The 18073-nt window shown below is 37.9% G+C and overlaps 1 protein-coding gene and 1 non-coding gene across 4 annotated transcripts in view; both read right to left on the reverse strand.

Annotated features, from left to right (window-relative positions):
• The window catches only part of NEMF (nuclear export mediator factor), a 48972-nt gene extending 33253 nt beyond the window's left edge, over nt 1-15719 (reverse strand). For 2 of the 3 annotated variants that reach the window (XR_014818199.1, XM_001924630.6), the window contains exons 1-11: nt 15597-15719; nt 14668-14736; nt 14447-14549; nt 10399-10524; nt 5884-6032; nt 4869-4936; nt 3096-3182; nt 1708-1781; nt 856-926; nt 701-776; nt 255-317 (exon numbers count right to left, since the gene is read on the reverse strand). Coding sequence is in view for 2 of the 3 variants with exons in the window: in XM_001924630.6 (XP_001924665.2) it covers nt 255-317; nt 701-776; nt 856-926; nt 1708-1781; nt 3096-3182; nt 4869-4936; nt 5884-6032; nt 10399-10524; nt 14447-14549; nt 14668-14736; nt 15597-15655 (945 nt within the window). In the remaining variant the exon portion in view is untranslated. Of the gene's footprint in view, nt 1-254; nt 318-700; nt 777-855; nt 927-1707; nt 1782-3095; nt 3183-4868; nt 4937-5883; nt 6033-10398; nt 10525-13477; nt 13576-14446; nt 14550-14667; nt 14737-15596 lie in introns of all 3 variants that reach the window. The other variant, XM_084980669.1, reaches the window with a different exon arrangement.
• A 780-nt stretch (nt 15720-16499) lies between these two features.
• LOC146406919 (signal recognition particle RNA) lies at nt 16500-16799 on the reverse strand. The gene has a single exon (XR_014832741.1).
• Between the last annotated feature and the right edge of the window lie 1274 nt (nt 16800-18073).

Genomic DNA, 18073 nt, shown 5'->3' on the forward strand with positions numbered 1-18073 from the left:
CAAATCATAGTAGGGAATAAATAACAGGCCTCACTTTCCCACTGATTTGGTTTGGAGAATATCTGATACTCTGACAGGGCAAATGAAGGTATACTTTTTAAACAGTGATAGCTCCCCTGGACCTTTATCAATATACCAAGAGATCAAGGTATTCTCACACTTCTTGCGTCCATTCTTATATGAGAGCATCACCCACCCAGCAAACCACACTAAAGGCTAGTTGGTTTAATTTAAATGTTTTAATAACATCATACCTGTTGTAAAGCTTTTAAATCTATTTTCTGACCTTCTATCTTGGAATAAAATTCATCTACAGCCTTATTAAAAAAAGAAAAAGACAATCAACCAGCTGAAAAAAATCAAAACAAGAACACAGTCTCTACTTCAACTTGCATACACAGAATTTTCGAGTCAGTTTCATAACACCACTCAAAGAACTTGAGCAGATTACCAATAAATGTACCATACAGCTAAACAGTCAAGAATCAAATTAATTTCAAATCTTTTGTCATTCATCCTGAAACAAAGGGGTAAAAAATGTTTCTAACAGTTTTATTTGTGACTGCATTGATTTTTAATGTCCAGATTCATAGCGGTTGTAAAGCAAAAACATTTTCAATTTCTCAATCAAAGCAAGTTGATACTAACTGAACAACTCACATCATGCCAAAAGGTCAAAAAACAGAATCTGAAAACCCACCTTGTCAAATGATTCAAATTCTATATATGGACATTGTGAATGTTGAGAAAACAAGAAAGGATGAAATTCCTCATACCTGTAAAACATATTTATTGTATCACATTCCAGAACATTAATAAACACCCAAAGCAAAGCGACCCATGCCTAATACTTACGTGAGTATGTCTACAGTTGGTTTATCTACTTCCAGGCTTGGTTTTACTTCTCTTTTCTGAATGATATACCCCTACAAAAATCCAACATTAAAACGCATTTCTATTCATGATTAACAAGATTTACTCTTCTTGACTGATATTAGTTTTATTAACCTATAAAATTACTCTAGTTATAAATAATCAGCAGCATTTGTCTACTGATAATATCACTTCCCAAAATGATGTTCTTAAGGCTTGGTAAGTATTAACAGAAAATACTGATTTATTCATATGAATAAGAAAAAACAGTGAATAAAAATGAAAACTAGGAGTTCCTGTTGTGGTGCAGGTGAAACAAACCTGACGAGTAACCATGAGGATGTGGGTTTGATCCCTGGCCTCATTCAGTGGGTTAAGAATACAGCATTGCCATGAGCTGTGTAGTCTGGTAGCTGTAGCTCTTATTCCAGGTGTCGAATTTCCAAGTTACGACCAAAAATTTATACATATCGATCCTTCAGGAGTTCCCGTCGTGGCGCAGTGGTTAACGAATCCGACTAGGAACCATGAGGTTGCGGGTTCGGTCCCTGCCCTTGCTCAGTGGGTTAACGATCCAGCGTTGCCGTGAGCTGTGGTGTAGGTTGCAGACATGGCTCGGATCCCGCGTTGCTGTGGCTCTGGCGTAGGCTGGCAGCTACAGCTCCGATTTGACCCCTAGCCTGGGAACCTCCATATGCCGCGGGAGCGGCCCAAAGAAATAGCAAAAAACAAAAAAAAAAAAAAAAAAAAAAAATCGATCCTTCGATGAACATTTAAATTCTAAAAATCTAAATAAATAAAATCAGAATAGACAGTAAGTATATGTGGTGCTACCTTTCCATTGAAGCTGGATGTTGTCTGCATACACTCTTCAGCTTTCTGTAGACAAACAAGTACTTTTTCAATATCTAATGGGGAATAAAAAAGAATGTCAATCAATTGGCTATCATGTATCATTAAATATCTATGTAGAAAACACAAAGTGCTTATGAAATAATAAAAGTTGTTCAAGAAAATTAAATATAGTTATTTTATGTTTATAATAGTTCATTAAATAAGAATATATTTTGGCCAGGCTGTTGTCCCAATAGCTTTTACTGAATCCACTTTTCCCCTTGTGATCTGAAGGGCACTTTGTTCATATACTAAATCCTCATATACATTTGGGCTTGTTTGTGAATTTTTCACTGTGTATTTCTTCTCCCAAAACTTAACTTTTAATTACTACATAATACATTTTAACCTATGAAAAGAATATTCTCCACCATTACTGTCTTCCAGTTTTCCTGAAGATTTTTGCTTTTTTTGCATGTGAATATTATATTCACATGCAAAAAAAGAAATGCAATAGCAAAAATAACAATACTACCTGCTGGCATTTTGAATACAAATACACCGAATTCATATTTCAGAAACTAAATCACTCATTTCAAACATTCAATTTGTATTTTTAAATGCACAAAAAAATTTACAGCATAAAATTTATCCCTAAACCTTAAGAAATGATACATAATCCCAAAATATAATTATTAGGACATAATTTTTTTGGCGTTCCCTCATGGGTCAGTGAGTTGGAGATCAGGGGATTGCCACTTCTGTGGCTCTGGTTATAGCTGTGGTGCAGGTTCAGTCCCTGGCCTGAGAACTTCCGTATACTATAGGTGTGTGTGTGGGGAGAATATTTTAAAAATTTTACATTAGAACCCTCAGATTTAAAAAAAAAAAAAAAAAAGACTCTTCCATTTTCCTTGTATTTCCTCTAATTTTTTATTATCCTAATCTGGAAGTTAAATTAGGTTCCCTGAGGTAATTACAAAAGTCTGTACATTGTAGAGCTAAACCACAGCACTTACAGAATTAAAATGCATAAATAATGCTATTTCCAGAAGCACCTCAGAGTCTAAGTCAGAAGGTGAATAATTAAACTCCTTCAAGTTTTGTACCACAGTTTAGTAATTGCTGCAAAGTTTAGAGGGAGAGAGAAAGAATACTCTAAAATCAAAAGGTAGTAAACTAGGTCAAGAGATTAAACTCTATGTTACTAGGGATAAAGCATCACAGGGTAGAAAGCCAGGAATACCATATGGGTGTAACACTAATAGGTCAAATTATTAAAATCTAGAATTACCCACTCACTTATTACTTTTCCCAGAAATAATTTTCCTAAGCTTAAAAAAAGGAAATAAATGAAAATGGGCAAAACTTGTAGCATGCAGACATACCTTTACTTTCAAATTTTTCATCCACTTTGACATTGCCAGAGAATCCATTTTCTATAAGACAGTGTTCAATGAGAGCTGGTCCATAGGCTACAAAAACAGAAGATATTATTTTTAGTATTCTCCTATAAAATTTCATATTCAAAACATAATTTAAGTGGATATCAATATAAATGATTTACTTAACAACAGCCAGCGAAAATAACAATTAGTTTATTTTGAGATGGTATTAGAAATGAAAGCTCAAGTACTTATAGAAATTTGAGACTACAATAAAATTGTAGAAGTCAGTACAAAAGTTAAAGGAATTTACTAGAATTTAGCCACATATAAAAAGGATTATAAACCAGGAAGGCAAGGCTTAATAAAAATTAATTAATATACCATATTAATAGAATAAATTAAAATTCCAGGAGTTCCCGTCATGGCACAGTGGAAACGAATCTGACTAGGTTGCTAAGTGGGTTAAGGTGTTGTTGTGAGCTGCAGGTCGCAGACATGGCTCAGATCTGGTGTTGCTGTGGCTCTGGCATAGGCCGGCGGCAATAGCTCCGATTAGACCCCTAGCCTGGGAACCTTCATATGCTGCGGGTGTGGCCCTAAAAAGAGACCAAAAAAAACGCAAAAATAAATAAATAAAAACCCCAATTAAGAATTTTATACATTCTATGCTAGCAAATGGAAAGGTTTTCTAATTTTTTTTTTTTTTTTTTTTTTTAGGGCCGCACCTGCAGCATATGGGGGTTCCCAAGCGGGGGGGTCAAATCAGAGCTGCAGCTGCCAGCCTATACCACAGCCACAGCAACGCCGGATCCTTAACCCACTGAGCAAGCCCAGGGATCAAACCCGTGTCCTCATGGATACTAGTTGGGTTCGTTAACCAGTGAGCTATGACAGGAACTCCAACAAATGGAAAATTTTAAAGATAACTTTTTAATGCATTCTTAGTTTCATAGGAGATGAGTAACTTCCACACAGCTTCCAATATGTCCTCCCCAGATTCTTCAGTATAAGAGATGATTTTCACAGGTATAAAAGTTTATTGGATTATCTTTATCCTGGTTATCAAAAGTACCTGGCAGGAGTTCCCAAGGTGGCTTAGCAGTAATGAACTTGACTAGTATCCATGAGGACGCAGGTTCAATCCCTGGCCTCAGTCAGTGTGGGTCAGGGATCCGGCATTGCCATGACCTGTGGTATAGGTCACAGATGTGGTATGGATCTGGTGTTGCTGTGGCTGTGGTGTAGGCTGGCAGCTACAGCTCCCAATTTGATCCCTAGCCTGGGAACCTCCATATGCCTCGGGTGCAGCCTCAAAAAGCAAAAAACAAACAAACAAAATACACACACACACAAAAACAAAGAAAACCCAACAAACGTTAAGTGGTTATTAAACCAAAACAATTGACACTGGGGAAGGAAAAAAAAAAGCTGATTTCTTAGAAAACTACAACTAGCACTCATGTGCTAGATAACATACAATTAGTTTATACAACTACTGCTTTTAAATAAAATCTAATGGGAAAAGGTCAAAGTTCATGTGATACAACAAATTTCTCTTCCCTTGAAAATACTTATTCACCCAAAAAATCATTTTAAACTCCTTCCTACATTTATCAAGTCATTCTAATTTTCTACTAAAAGTAGATTTAAATTTCTACTAGAACTAGATTTAAATGTTTTAAATATATTCCTGAAAACCATATTATCTTGCAAACATTTCATTGCATTCCTGGTTTATAATCCTTTTTATATGCTCTATGTAGGATTACTTACGAAGTAATGGGTTAAGAACTCTCTTCAGTAGTTCACCCTTAGGTGCACTGGCTATTATCTCAGTCAATCTGTGAAACAAAATTGACAAGCCTTTTACTATCTTACATTTAATAAACCTTACAGCAATATTCACATTCATAATACTCTGATATGCATTAATTTGCCTGCTCATCAAAATACTCTAAAATATAAGAGGAATGAATTCACTTTATAGGTTACGAAAAATGGGTCATAAAAGTAATATATCTAGGGCTGGTAGGTTCCTGAACAGCAAACTCGGACTTTTTGAAACCAAGTTTTCCAAGAAGAATCAATACCTTTTCAAATAAGTCACATTGCTTGCCATCAGTATAACTATATATGACATGAAAGACACTTTCATGCAAATTGTTTGTGGAGAATGATACATCTTAATACCTGAAATGCATTTACTTAGGTAAATATTTAGTAAGAACTAAAGGATGCTGTGGGCCACTGTGGTCCTCAAATCATCATCAACATCACCTGGAAACTTGTTAAAAATATAAGTTCCCGGGCCCTGCACCAGATCCACTGAATCAGAAATTGGGAGAGGAGGAATCTCTATTTTACCAAGTGCTTTAGGTAACTGTGATGTATATTAAACTGAAAGAAACACTGCTGTTGCCTATTAGCACCCTCGTCCCACCATACTCCTGTTTTTTAGCTAACTCAGAATTCCTACCTCCTTTTTACACTCTGCCCAAGATATCCATTTGCCTTCCCACAGAATAGCTAATAAGCCCCCTAACATTACCAAGAAATTGTAAACATTTGAAGCAACACCAAACTTAGATTAAAAAAAACATACATTTACTATTCCTAAATAAGCCTTAATTGCTTACAATTAATGGCACATTTACGTAGTTCAAGCAGCTCAAATTTATTTTATGCAAGTAAACAAATTATTTTCTTATGTGACATTTTTTTCATATTCTGACATATGACCTATTTTACTACGTAATACCATATGAAATTAATTAATAAAACACTTTACCTCTCCAAGGTAAGCAAAGGTTCAGCAGCTCTAGCATGATCAACTGGATAGCGTTCACGAACAGCAAATTTAACATCATCTGACTCATCAGTTCGAAATCTTAGGATATTTAAAATCAGGTATTCATAATCTGTAAGAACAATGTTCCCCTGTAATAAAATAAAACATAACTTGATGTTTTTCCCAAATCATTCTTAAAACTTCTTAAAAATTGACAAAGAGGGAGTTCCCATTGTGGGTCCTTGATAATGAAAAAATTGAGAAAGAAAATATAGTGTCCTAAAACCCAATCAAGACTACAGAAATGAAGTTACAAACAAAAATCATTTGAGTTACATCTGAACAGTGCTCCTTGCACCTGCCCAGCACAGATTATGAAGTAAAATAAATAAATCTAAACACTTCAAGTTTGAAACATAATGGAAAATCTAGAGCAACTTTAAACTCATTGTCTGGTGGTTCTAGAGATCACCAAGAGAAGAATAATCAATTAACATCTTCACTTGGTTGTGCTTGGTTGAGGCAAATCTACAAACCCTGTGGCTTATTAAGAAAAACAGAACAGATATATTTCAGAAGTCAAAGAGCTATTTATACTTTCACCTACAATTTATCTTTCAATAGCAATTAGTTATGTGGCAAAATTAATCAAGGTGGTTATACTTTTTGACAAAGTAATTCCACACTTGATAATGTGGCCGAACACAATAACTCAATAAAACCAAAAGCTACATGCAGGTATTCACAGCAGGAAAAAAACTGAGAACAGCCTAAATGTAAAAATAGGGGAAACTGTTAAATCGTATCAATACAACAAAATATTTAAAAGCGTTACTTCAAGAAAACAGTTTAAAAAGGAAAAGGTTTCTAAGTAAAAAAATAGAATGATAGGAGTTCCCGTGTGGCTCATGGCTCAGTGGTTAGAGAATCCAACTAGGAACCATGCGGTTTCGGGTTCAATCCCTGGCCTTGCTCAGTGGGTTAAAAGATCCGGCGTTGCCGTGAGCTGTGGTGTGGGTCGCAGACGCAGCTCCGATCCTGCGTTGCTGTGGCTCTGGAGTAGGCTGCAGCTACAGCTCCGATTCGACCCCTAGCCTAGGAACCTCCATATGCCGAGGGGCGGGGGGGGGGGGGGGGGGGGGGGAATGGCAAAAAGACAAAAAAAAAAAAAAAAAAATTCCTGTATCCTGGGAAGTGGAAGGCAAATACAGGGAAAAATTAAAGTATTTATTAAAGAGTGAGGATTAAAAAGATGTTGGAGTTCCCGTCATTGCTCAGCGTTAACGAACCTGACTAGGATCCATGAGGACACAGGTTCGATCCCTGACCTCGCTCGGTGGATTAAGGATCCAGGTGTTGCCTTGAACTGTGATGTAGGCGCAGATGTGGCTCAGATCTCATGTTGCTGTGGCTGTAGTGTGGGACGGCAGCTATAACTCCAATTTGACCCCTAGCCTGGGAACTTCCATATGCCACAAGTGTGACCCTAAAAAAAAAAAAAAAAAAGTTAATGTTAAGAGAAACTAAATGGGAATTTTCTGTGCTATCTTTGTAACTTTTCTACAAATGTAAAATTATTACAAAACTTAAAAATGACTGAGATTCTAAGATAAAGATTTTTTTTTATTCTGTGGAAAGAATTTTTACATCAAGTGCTAAGTTTAAATTTAAAAAGGAAAAAAAAAAAAAAGAAAAAGGAAAGGCTCATGCCTGATACATAAGCTTAAATTAAGAATGCAAGCATATTGATGGAGTTCCCGTCGTGGCGCAGTGGTTAACGAATCCAACTAGGAACCATGAGGTCGCGGGTTCGGTCCTTGCCCTTGCTCAGTGGGTTAACGATCCGGCGTTGCCGTGAGCTGTGGTGTAGGTTGCAGACGCGGCTCGGATCCAGCGTTGCTGTGGCTCTGGCGTAGGCCGGTGGCTACAGCTCCGATTCAACCCCTAGCCTGGGAACCTCCATATGCCGCGGGAACGGCCCAAGAAATAGCAACAACAACAACAACAACAAAAAAGACAAAAAGACAAAAAAAAAAAAAAAGAATGAAAGCATATTGACCTAAACCTAAGGCAGCTTGCAATTAGTTAATCTAGAGACTATTCCACCCCGCCCCTGCAAATGAAAAAACCCTGGTTTGTTAATTGGGGGTGGGGGTAGGGGAGAGGGAGGCCATAAATAGAACACCAAACACAACAATGGTTACTTTGGGATGAGGAACCAGTTGGGCTATGAGTGGTAAGAACTTCAATTTTAATTCTATGAACATCTCTATATATTGAAGATGTATTTGTGTACCACTCGCATAAACATTTTAAATTTAAACATAGTCTAGATAATCCTAACTACTGCCCTACTGAGAATAAGAAAAATTGGACAAGATACACAAAGCATGTCTTTTAAGAAACAAAAAATGCAAACAAGGCACTAAACATTTATAGGATCAAAATTTAGGACAAGAAAACTCAGGAAGATGAGCTCCACATTTGGGGCTACTTTCCCCCTAAGATCATTTATCTAACACTTAAGAAGCAGAACATAAATTCTGGCTGAAAAGCTAAGCATATATTTTGATAGACTCAAAGGTCAACTAAGAACAATAAAAATTGGAGTTCAGGGACCAAGTAAAGAGTGTGTGTGGGAGAAGGGGATGTTCTTGATAAGTCCAGTTATAAATAGTGACTCCAAAAGGCTGTATCCCAGGAGAAGAGACGAACTGTAAACTTGCCAGCTTTCCCAGGCCCAGCTCCTAATCAATTCAATTCCTGACTGGAGTAAGGTAATCTGGGATTACCTGTGCCCCTAGCTACCTGTCAAAAGCAAATATCCTCCCTAAAGGAAAATAACATCATTCCAGGTCTCATGGTATATCTATTACTTTTCCTACTCAATGCCTGACACACAATAAAATAACTAGGCATATAGACAAGATAAGGTAATTAAAATCAAAAGAACAACAGACTGCAAAAACAGACACTAGGAGGACACAGATAATAGAACAATTAAAAACGATTCCAAATGATTCTTGTCTGATGGCAATAAAATTATAAATTAGAAGATAGGTCAAAAGAAAATATGGCCGGGGGTTCCAACTGTGGCACAGAAGGTTAAGGATCCAGTGCTGTCTCTGCAGTGGCTCAGGTTAGATCCCCAGCACAGTGGATTAAGGATCCAGCATTATCACAGCTCAGATTTGATCCCTGGCCTAGGAAGTAGTTCAGCCAAAAAAAAAAAAAGGAAAGAAAATACGGCTGAATTTTCCCAAAGTGATGTAAAACAACACAAACTCACTGATTCTAGAAGAACTACGAATCCCAGAAGGTAATTACAAAAGAAAATAAACTAGGCACAGGATAGCAAAACTACTGAAAACCGAGACAAATTAAAAAAATTTTTTAAAGCATCCAGATAAAAAGGACAGACTACCTTCAAAGGAGCAAGAGTATGACACTGGTTTAAATAGAAACTACGGTCATCAGAAAATACACTATTTTTGCAACTGTCAAAAAATTATTTAACTAATTAATGAGAGAACCAACTAAGAAAACCAGTTCTAAGAAATAAAGTGAAGTATTTAGAGTGGGTGAGAAAAGAATGATTGTGTAAGACTGCCAATTCAGGGCAATAAAAGTCTTTTCTCTGGACAGAAACAATCTGAATATCTTTAGGATGACACTAATTTTCATTGTATTCAGGCAATAATTACTTGTACTGCACTGCTTTCTATAAGTTAAAGTCTACCCTTACCAAGTTGTCAAAAGCCTAATCAAGAGTAAATAGCAATAGAACTACCATATGATTCAATAATCCTACTCCTGGGCATATATCAGGACAAAATTACAATTCAAAAAGATACATGAACCTCTATGTTCAATGCAGCACTATGCACAAGAGGCAAGACATGGAAACAACCTAAATGTCCACTGGCAGATGAATGAATGAAGAAGATGTGGTACATATACACAAAGGAACACTACTCAGGCATAAAAAAGAACAAAATAATGCCGTTTGCAGCAACATGGGATGGAATTAGAGATTCTCATATTAAGTGAAGTAGGTCAGAAAGACAAATACCATATGATATCACTTATGTATGTAATCTAAAATGTGGTACAAAGAACCTATCTACAGAACAGAAAAAGACTCACAGACATGGTGAACAAACCTGTGATTGCCAAGGGGAAGGAGGGATGGAGTGGAATGGACTGGAAATATGGGGTGGTAAATGCAAACAATTACATTTAGAATGGATAAGCAATGAGGTCCTACTGCAGAGCACAGGGAATTATAGCCAATCTCTTGGGATAAAACATGATAGAATATAGTATGAGAAAAAGAATATATCTTCATATATGACTGGGTCACTTCAACTGTACAGCAAAAATTGGTAAAACACTACAAATCGACTATACTTGAATAAAAAAATACATTAAAAAATGAAATTTAAAAAATAAACCCCCCAAAATAATTAACAATATAATAAATTCTCCTCACCTCATCCCCCAAATTTAACTTACCCTATCATAGAGCTCAATAATTAAGTGATAAGCAGCTTCATCACTTCCAAACTGAAAATCTACAATTCTATCCACACCAAGTTGTTTTGCACTGACTAATCTCCGACCCTTCAAATGTTTTCGGCACTAGCAAGAAAGAGAAGAAAAAAGGCATTTATATAGTAAAAGTGAATCCATAATCATTTGGTATTTGTTTTTAAGTTTTTTTGATTTCCATCAACAATAACATCTTAAAAGTAGCAGATAAAACAGTAGTCATAAATTAATACAAATAATTAGAGGAAAAATTTTATCTCAGACAACTCTGTGAACTCAAACAGTATTTTATATTCAACATTTAAATAGACAATAACAGACCTATAGCAAAATTTACTTCTTTGACTTATACCACTGCTAAATAAATCCCTGTTCTTATCCTGATGACCTCATTCAAAGCCATAATCTTTTTTTAAGCCTTTTTCTACTCCGATTTTTTTAAGTATCCCAAATTTTTTTATGTGTATTTATATTCAAGATTAACTAGTTTTTTCCATTCATCTTTCACTTTAAGTACCAATTCTGAACCATAAGCTTATTGGAATTCTACAAATTAATCCTCCAACTTACAACCATTACCCTCTATTACTACAAACTTTATTAATAAAACCTAAACAGAATTTTTCTGGTACTATCTCCAAGCTTTTGAACAACTTAGCTCAAATCCCAAGGGAATAATTCCTATCCTTTATCAAATCCCATGCCTCCTATCTATAGTCATAAGGTTCTTGTTCTTATTAGCAATTAAAATAAATTAGCATGTTAAACTCAAATACAATTTACTTGATAAATTATTGTTTTAGATCATGTATTTTCCTTTAATACAAATATTTCAGTATGACACGGACCACTAACAAGACCACTATATAACTCCTAAAAAAGCAAAGAAATACAATTGTTTCTAATTTTTGAATTTAAAAGACCCCTTACTCAGGACTAAATCAGCAAGAAAGAATGCTTTCTTTTCTTCGAGATTCAAATTCAAGATAAATTTTACAGAGAAGATAATCTAAAACAGTCTTTTGAAAAAAAAAAAAAAAGGAGTTCCTGGAGTTCCCGTTGTGGAACAGCAGAAACGAATCTGACTAGGAACCATGAGGTTGCGGGTTCACTCCCTGGCCCTGCTTGGTGGGTTAAGGATCCGGCATTGTCATGAGCTGTGGTGTAGGTGGTAGACGCAGCTCAGACCCTACGCTGCTGTGGCTGTGGTGTAGGCTGGCAGCTATAGCTCCAGTTTGACCCCTAGCCTGGGAACCTCCATATGCTGCGAGTTCGGCCCTAAAAAGCCAAAAAAAAAAAAAAAAAAAAAAAAAAAGGAGTTCTCCTTGTGGCTCAGCAGGTTAAGACCCCAACTAGTATCCATGAAGGTGCAGATCTGATCTCTGGCCTTGCTTAATGGGTTAAGGATCCAGCGCTGTTGCAAGGTGCAGCATAGATCACAGATGTGGCTCTGATCCGGTGCTGCTGTGGCCACGGCACAGGCTGGTAGCTATGGCTCTGATTCAACTCCTAGCCTGGGAACTTCCATAGGCCATGGGTGTGGCCCTAAAAAGACAAAAGAAAGAAAAGAAAAAGAAGAGGAGTTCCCATTGTGGCGCTCAGTGGGTTAAGGACCCAATGTCTCCATGAGGATATAGGTTTGATCCCTGGCCTCACTCAGCAGGTTAAAGATCTGGTGTTGCTGTGGCTGTGGTGTAGGCCTCACCCGTAGCTTCAATTTGACCCCTAGCCCAGGAACTTCCATACGGCGCAGGTGCAGCCATAAAAAGAAGAAATACATAAGGTCATTCTTAGAATACCACTTCTTTCATAATTAAGAGTTCTTCTCCAGATCTACAGTTCAAATTGACTGGAATTCTTATTTTATTTACTAAGGCAGAATTATATACACATATATTCGGGCAGATATAAGGCTTTTTGGCAATCATAGAATAAACAATCTCCCCTTCCTAAAGTCAAAAATTCTGATTTAAAAGTGGCTTATATTTAATTTTGATTTAAACAGTGACCTACATTTAGGGCTATCTTTAAATCCCCACATGAAAAATCGTAATCAATTCTTTCAGAGTCTCCCAGTAATAATATTATTCAAGAAAAATAAAGTTAAAATGAAGATAAAAACCATCCTTGAGGAGTTCCCGTCGTGGCACAGTGGTTAACGAATCCGACTAGGAACCATGAGGTTGCGGGTTCGGTCCTTGCCCTTGCTCAGTGGGTTAATGATCCGGCGTTGCCGTGAGCTGTGGTGTAGGTTGCAGACGCGGCTCGGATCCCGCGTTGCTGTGGCTCTGGTGTAGGCTGGTGGCTACAGCTCCGATTAGACCCCTAGCCTGGGAACCTCCATATGCCGCGGGAGTGGCCCAAGAAATAGCAAAAAGACCAAAAAAAAAAAATCCTTGAATGGAAAAGAAGTCCAAACCATAGAATGGTAAAAAAGAGAAAATTATTATGAATATAGATGAACATATAATACATATGTAAAACTTATTTTTTCTTTATTTCCCTACCAGCAGCTTGGTAAAAACCACTTTCCATCTGTGCCACAGAGCTACAGCTAGCACCCCTAAATGTGAGAACTAAGAACAATCGCTGTGATTCACATACCTAACATGACCCTGCCTGTGACATACAATAGCAACTCTTTATTTATAAAGTGCTTAATACTATCTGCTCTATTAAAGGGAATTTTTATATACAAAGATTGACTTGTATACCTAACTCATAAAATTCTAAGTTTTTTTTTGTTTTTTGGGTTTTTTTTTAGTGTCTTGACCTACTGATGTAACCTGATTTGGGGACATTTACACAATCTCAGTACCATATATATTATTATCTATCATCTGCAAAACTGAAATGACATTTGTTCTTCATATTCACTGAGTTGTTAAAGAACTTATTCTTTGAAAAGTGCTATACAAATATAACGTGTCATTATTATTAAGGACAATCCCCAAAAGAACCATTTTTGGTTACCATTAAGTAAATTAAACTTTTAAGAATTTGATATTTTTGTGATAGGCCTTGTGATTTGGGAAACACTTACCTAACTTGTAATCCAAAACACATTCTAAGTTGCTGGGGATAAGCATCTTCTCTGTAAAGCCTCTAATGAAATAACACAATGCCAAAACAAATAAATTTCTGAAGGAAAGTGAGGAGGAGAGGAAGAAGGAAATTAATACATATGGAGCCCTACTATGTGTCAGGCATTGTGTTAGGTGCTTTACATGTAATTTCAATTAATCCTCACCAATAATCTCATGAGGGAGGCATTATCTACATTTTACATTTAAAGAAGCAAGCTCCAAGAGGTCAAGTAAAGTTTCCAGGTTATAAAATACACCATTAATTCAAAGTTAGGTATATGTGACTCTAGCACCTGTCCTCTGTACCATGAACTTTCACTAGATCTCTTATGTCAGTAAGAAAATAAGTAAGACATACACAAATGCAAGATCTCAGTTTTAACGGTATAAAAAAAAAATAGAGAAGTGAAAAGTAAGAAGATATGCTTGGTAACACACTAATGTCATTGAGTATTCTAACAGAAACAGGTCGGTAGCTGAAAAGTAAGCTATGGAAGATAAGGCTAGGGAAGGAGGGAGGGCAGATCACAAAAAGCCAAGGATGCTAGGATACAGTATAGAGAATCATAAAAGGTGGGATAACCAATAAAAATGATGCTCTAGAACAATTGATGCTGGTCTAAAACAGAATTGTTTTGATAGTGAGAAGTGTAGTAGAGGTAAGGGACTCTTATGTCCAGTGTTAAAAAAGCTTTCATTAGAACAGCAACTGTGGGGACAGAAAGATGTGGAGCACAATGGGATGTAAAGAGTAAAAGGGACACATTAATAAACATATCCTTTATTCATCTAGTATCTATCAACTACTCTACCTTTATCTCTATTTTATTCATAACAGTGAATAAAAACTAAAGTTTAAAACTTCAATGGTCAGTGACCAATCTCAGGGCCTTAAGATTTTGCTTCTAGTATAACTTAAAATTTACCTTCATGGCAAAGCTAGATGGCATCATATTCTTAGGCCACTCAAATTCTGTCGTGTGAATTCGTATGCCAGATTCAAGTAAAAGTGTAGCTTTAAAGTCTGGTCTGTAGAAGGAAAAAGTCAAAATTTTCTTTAGGGCATTTGCCAGCGCTAACTCATGTTTAAAAAAAAAATCTCATATTTAATTACAAAACATCTAATAAGCCTACAAAATGCTCTTACTTTTGAAGACGAATAAGATATGTCTTATTATCCACATCGTAAACATTGTTTACTCTCATTCCTAGCAAGCTGCAAAAAGAAAGGAAACATATAACAAATCATAGTACCACTTGAAACATAAAACCTCACACAATTTAAATCTGTAGGCGGAAGTAGAGTCTTCGAAAAAGGAGATCTTCGACTCTAAAGACAGGGACTCAAACAGGGAGCACAATCTGAACGCCATCAGGCACTCAGCTCAAAACTTGAATTTAACTACTTTAGAACAAAAATGGCTTATCAGCTCTAGGAATACCATACAACGCATTGAGTCTTTAAAATGATCCAACATTTTCTAAGGAAATATAGTAAATCGATTCCACTTAATTTATTTTAAAAGAAAAAACGCAAACAAGACCCTGGGAAATATGACAAAGCTCAAATATGACAGGTGAATAATAGAGACCAGACTAGACGCCAAATCTCACGCGAATCTGCTACCTCCAGCTAAAACGGCGATACTGGTCTGTCTTTGGGATGAGGAAGAGAGTCTAACAAACTAAGGGTCGGGTCTGGAAACCTCTGGAGCAAATGACTACTCTGGCGTCCTGGCGTCCAACTGGCGTGTCGGTTTTCACTAAACGTAGCTGCCAGACCCAGGCGACTCAGGACAGTAAGACGTGAACCCGCCAGAAGCTGACTTAAGACCTGGCAAGACTAGCAGCACATGAGGCACTCAGCTGCTGGGGTCCCCCGGGTCCCCCCCGCCCGGGTATCCTGAGGGCCCGGGAAAGATGTCACGCGCTCGCCCACTCAGGCCTAACCAGGTCCATAAAGGGCTGCACTGGGGGGACCGAGGGGAAACACCAGGCCAGTCTTGTCTCCACCGTGGGGCTGCGACTCTGCCTCCTGCACTCCCCGCACGAGCCTGGTCACCTATCGTACAGTACCTGGCATTCAGCTCGGCTAGTACCGCGCAGAGGTCAATAGTGCTAAAGCGAGTCTTCATGGCGAGGTACGAGAGAAGATTCTGCAGCTTCCTCCACTGCCGGCCTGACTCGACGCCGCTACTCTTATGCGCAGGCGCACTTGGCGGATCTACGGCCGCGCAGAAGGGCCAATATTCCTTGAAGCGAACGTGTTTGCATCGCTTTAGTGAAGTGTTTGAGTGTCAGGCCGTCATCAATTTGTTTTTCGTTGCTGGTTTTCGCACCAAAACCACTCGAAATAGATCCAAACTGTTCTCTTGAAACTGCATTCTTTCCTGAAAAGCTTACGGACTAGTTTAGTGACTTTGCCCCCTTGTGTTTCGGGACTCAAACCAGCCTCCATAGTGACCCCTGCTGGTCGTAACAATTTATGAGAGGAGTACTGGAAGCATTTCCCCAGGCGGGTAGTGAGGCTCTGTGTATCAAAGCCAGGAGGACCCCTTTTCCTGCAGCTTACTGTTTTGAAATTTAACCGAAGTGGATTATTTCATTTGCCCTACAGGCGCCCTCAATGATCAAAGCAAACCAACTCTCAATAAGGAGTTCCTTTTTTGATGAGTCTTGCTCTCCAAAGACCATTTTGCCATTATTGTGGGATTCTCATCCAATCTAACTGTTGGGAATCCCCTTTTGGGACTCAGCAGGGGGTCTCAGCGTAGTACCTGGTATACAATAGGGGTTCCATAAATGATCGGCAATCAAAATATTCAAATATTTCGCTAGATAATGGTGAAATAAGATAAAAATAAAAATAAGACAAGGTTGCCCCGCCAAAGGGGTTTCAAGGGTCGTGCAAGAATGGTTTTTTGTTTTTGCACTGTAATAAATACTTGGGAAGAAAGCAATTTTAAGATAAGAACTCAAAAGAGACAGGGTCTCGCTATGTTGCCCAGGCTGGAGTACAGTGGCTATTCACAGGCGCGATCCCACTACTGATCAGCACGGGAGTTTTGACCTGCTCCGTTTCCGACCTGGGCCGGTTCACCCCTCCTTAGGCAACCTGGTGGTCCCCCACTCCCGGGAGGTCACCATATTGATGCCGAACTTAGTGCGGACACCCGATCGGCATAGCGCACTGCAGCCCAGAACTCCTGGGCTCAAGCGATCCTCCAGCCTCAGCCTCCCGAGTAGCTGGGATTACAGGCGCGCGCCACCGCGCCCGGCAAGAAATCTGGACCTAGGAGGATTCTAGAGCCTACAGACTGAGTGTCGTGAGCAGCAAAATTCTCACCAGTAGACGGCGACTCTTAAGTTAAAAGGGCGCGTTCAGCATTTCAAAAGAAACCAGGAATTGCAGACTCCAAGAGGCTGCTGTAACACATATAGCGCAGCACTACTGCATCAAATGGCACAGTAAATCATGCAGAATAGCTCAAGATATGAAATAAGCTATTTGGAGGGTTTAGGATAGACTGTAGCCAAAACCGTAAAAGCGACAGGTCTAACTGTACATAAACAATACTAAAGTTCTTATATTGACAGTAAAGGCATTCCCCAAAGAATGCCTAAATATTTTGCATAAAATGCAATACATGTGTAAACTCCACATTGAAAGGGACAAAACTTAGATGCAGAAGTTCCAGGGGGCCAGGGATGGAACCCACACCACAGTGACAAATGCCAGATCCTTAACCCACTGCACCATCAGGGAACTCTCTCAGATACTTCTCTATATACAAAAACTGAAAGACTTCATAGCAAAACTCCCAGGATAGGAGCAGGATACTAATTTAAGTTATATATGGGTCAGCCCCTGGACTAACTCATACATTGCTTCTGGTTTGTCTGTCAAGGAAAATGGGCATCAGAAGGAAAAATGCAAGAATATACATAAGAACGAAAAGTAGATGAAGATAAGTATAAAAATTACAAAGCAACTGCATAATTTACTACTGAATTCCATCATTTCTGGATTTTGAAATAGTTTCTCTCTACTTTGAAAAATTTCTGAACCAGGAACACTTAAGGACTTGAAAAAATAGAGGCAACAGGAGATGGGCAAATCATCTTCCATTTTCAAAGAGAAGATAAAAGTGAATTATCTGAAACCAACAGAATTTGTCATAACTGATAATTTAAAGGTAATTTTTTTCTTTTTAAAACAGTTTTACTGGAATTTAGCTGATTTACAAATGTGTGTTAATTTCAGGCATACTGCAAAGCAAATCAATTTTACATATTATACATATAGCCATTCCTTTCCAGATTCTTTTCCCATATAGGTTACACAGTATTGAGTAAATTTCCCTGTGCTATAAGTAGTTCCTGGTTACCTATCTATTATATATATATTTTTTTGTCTTTTGTCTTTTTTCTTTTTGTTGTTGTTGTTGTTGTTGTTGTTGCTATTTCTTCGGCCGCTCCCGCGGCATATGGAGGTTCCCAGGCTAGGGGTTGAATCGGATCTGTAGCCACCAGCCTACACCAGAGCCACAGCA

The sequence above is a fragment of the Sus scrofa genome, chromosome 1, assembly GCF_054392235.1.
Source record: "Sus scrofa isolate SSC_HxYL_T2T_F1_AM1 chromosome 1, Sscrofa_HxYL_maternal_Yorkshire_Landrace_v2.0, whole genome shotgun sequence".
In the NCBI taxonomy this organism is placed as follows: Eukaryota; Metazoa; Chordata; class Mammalia; order Artiodactyla; family Suidae; genus Sus; species Sus scrofa.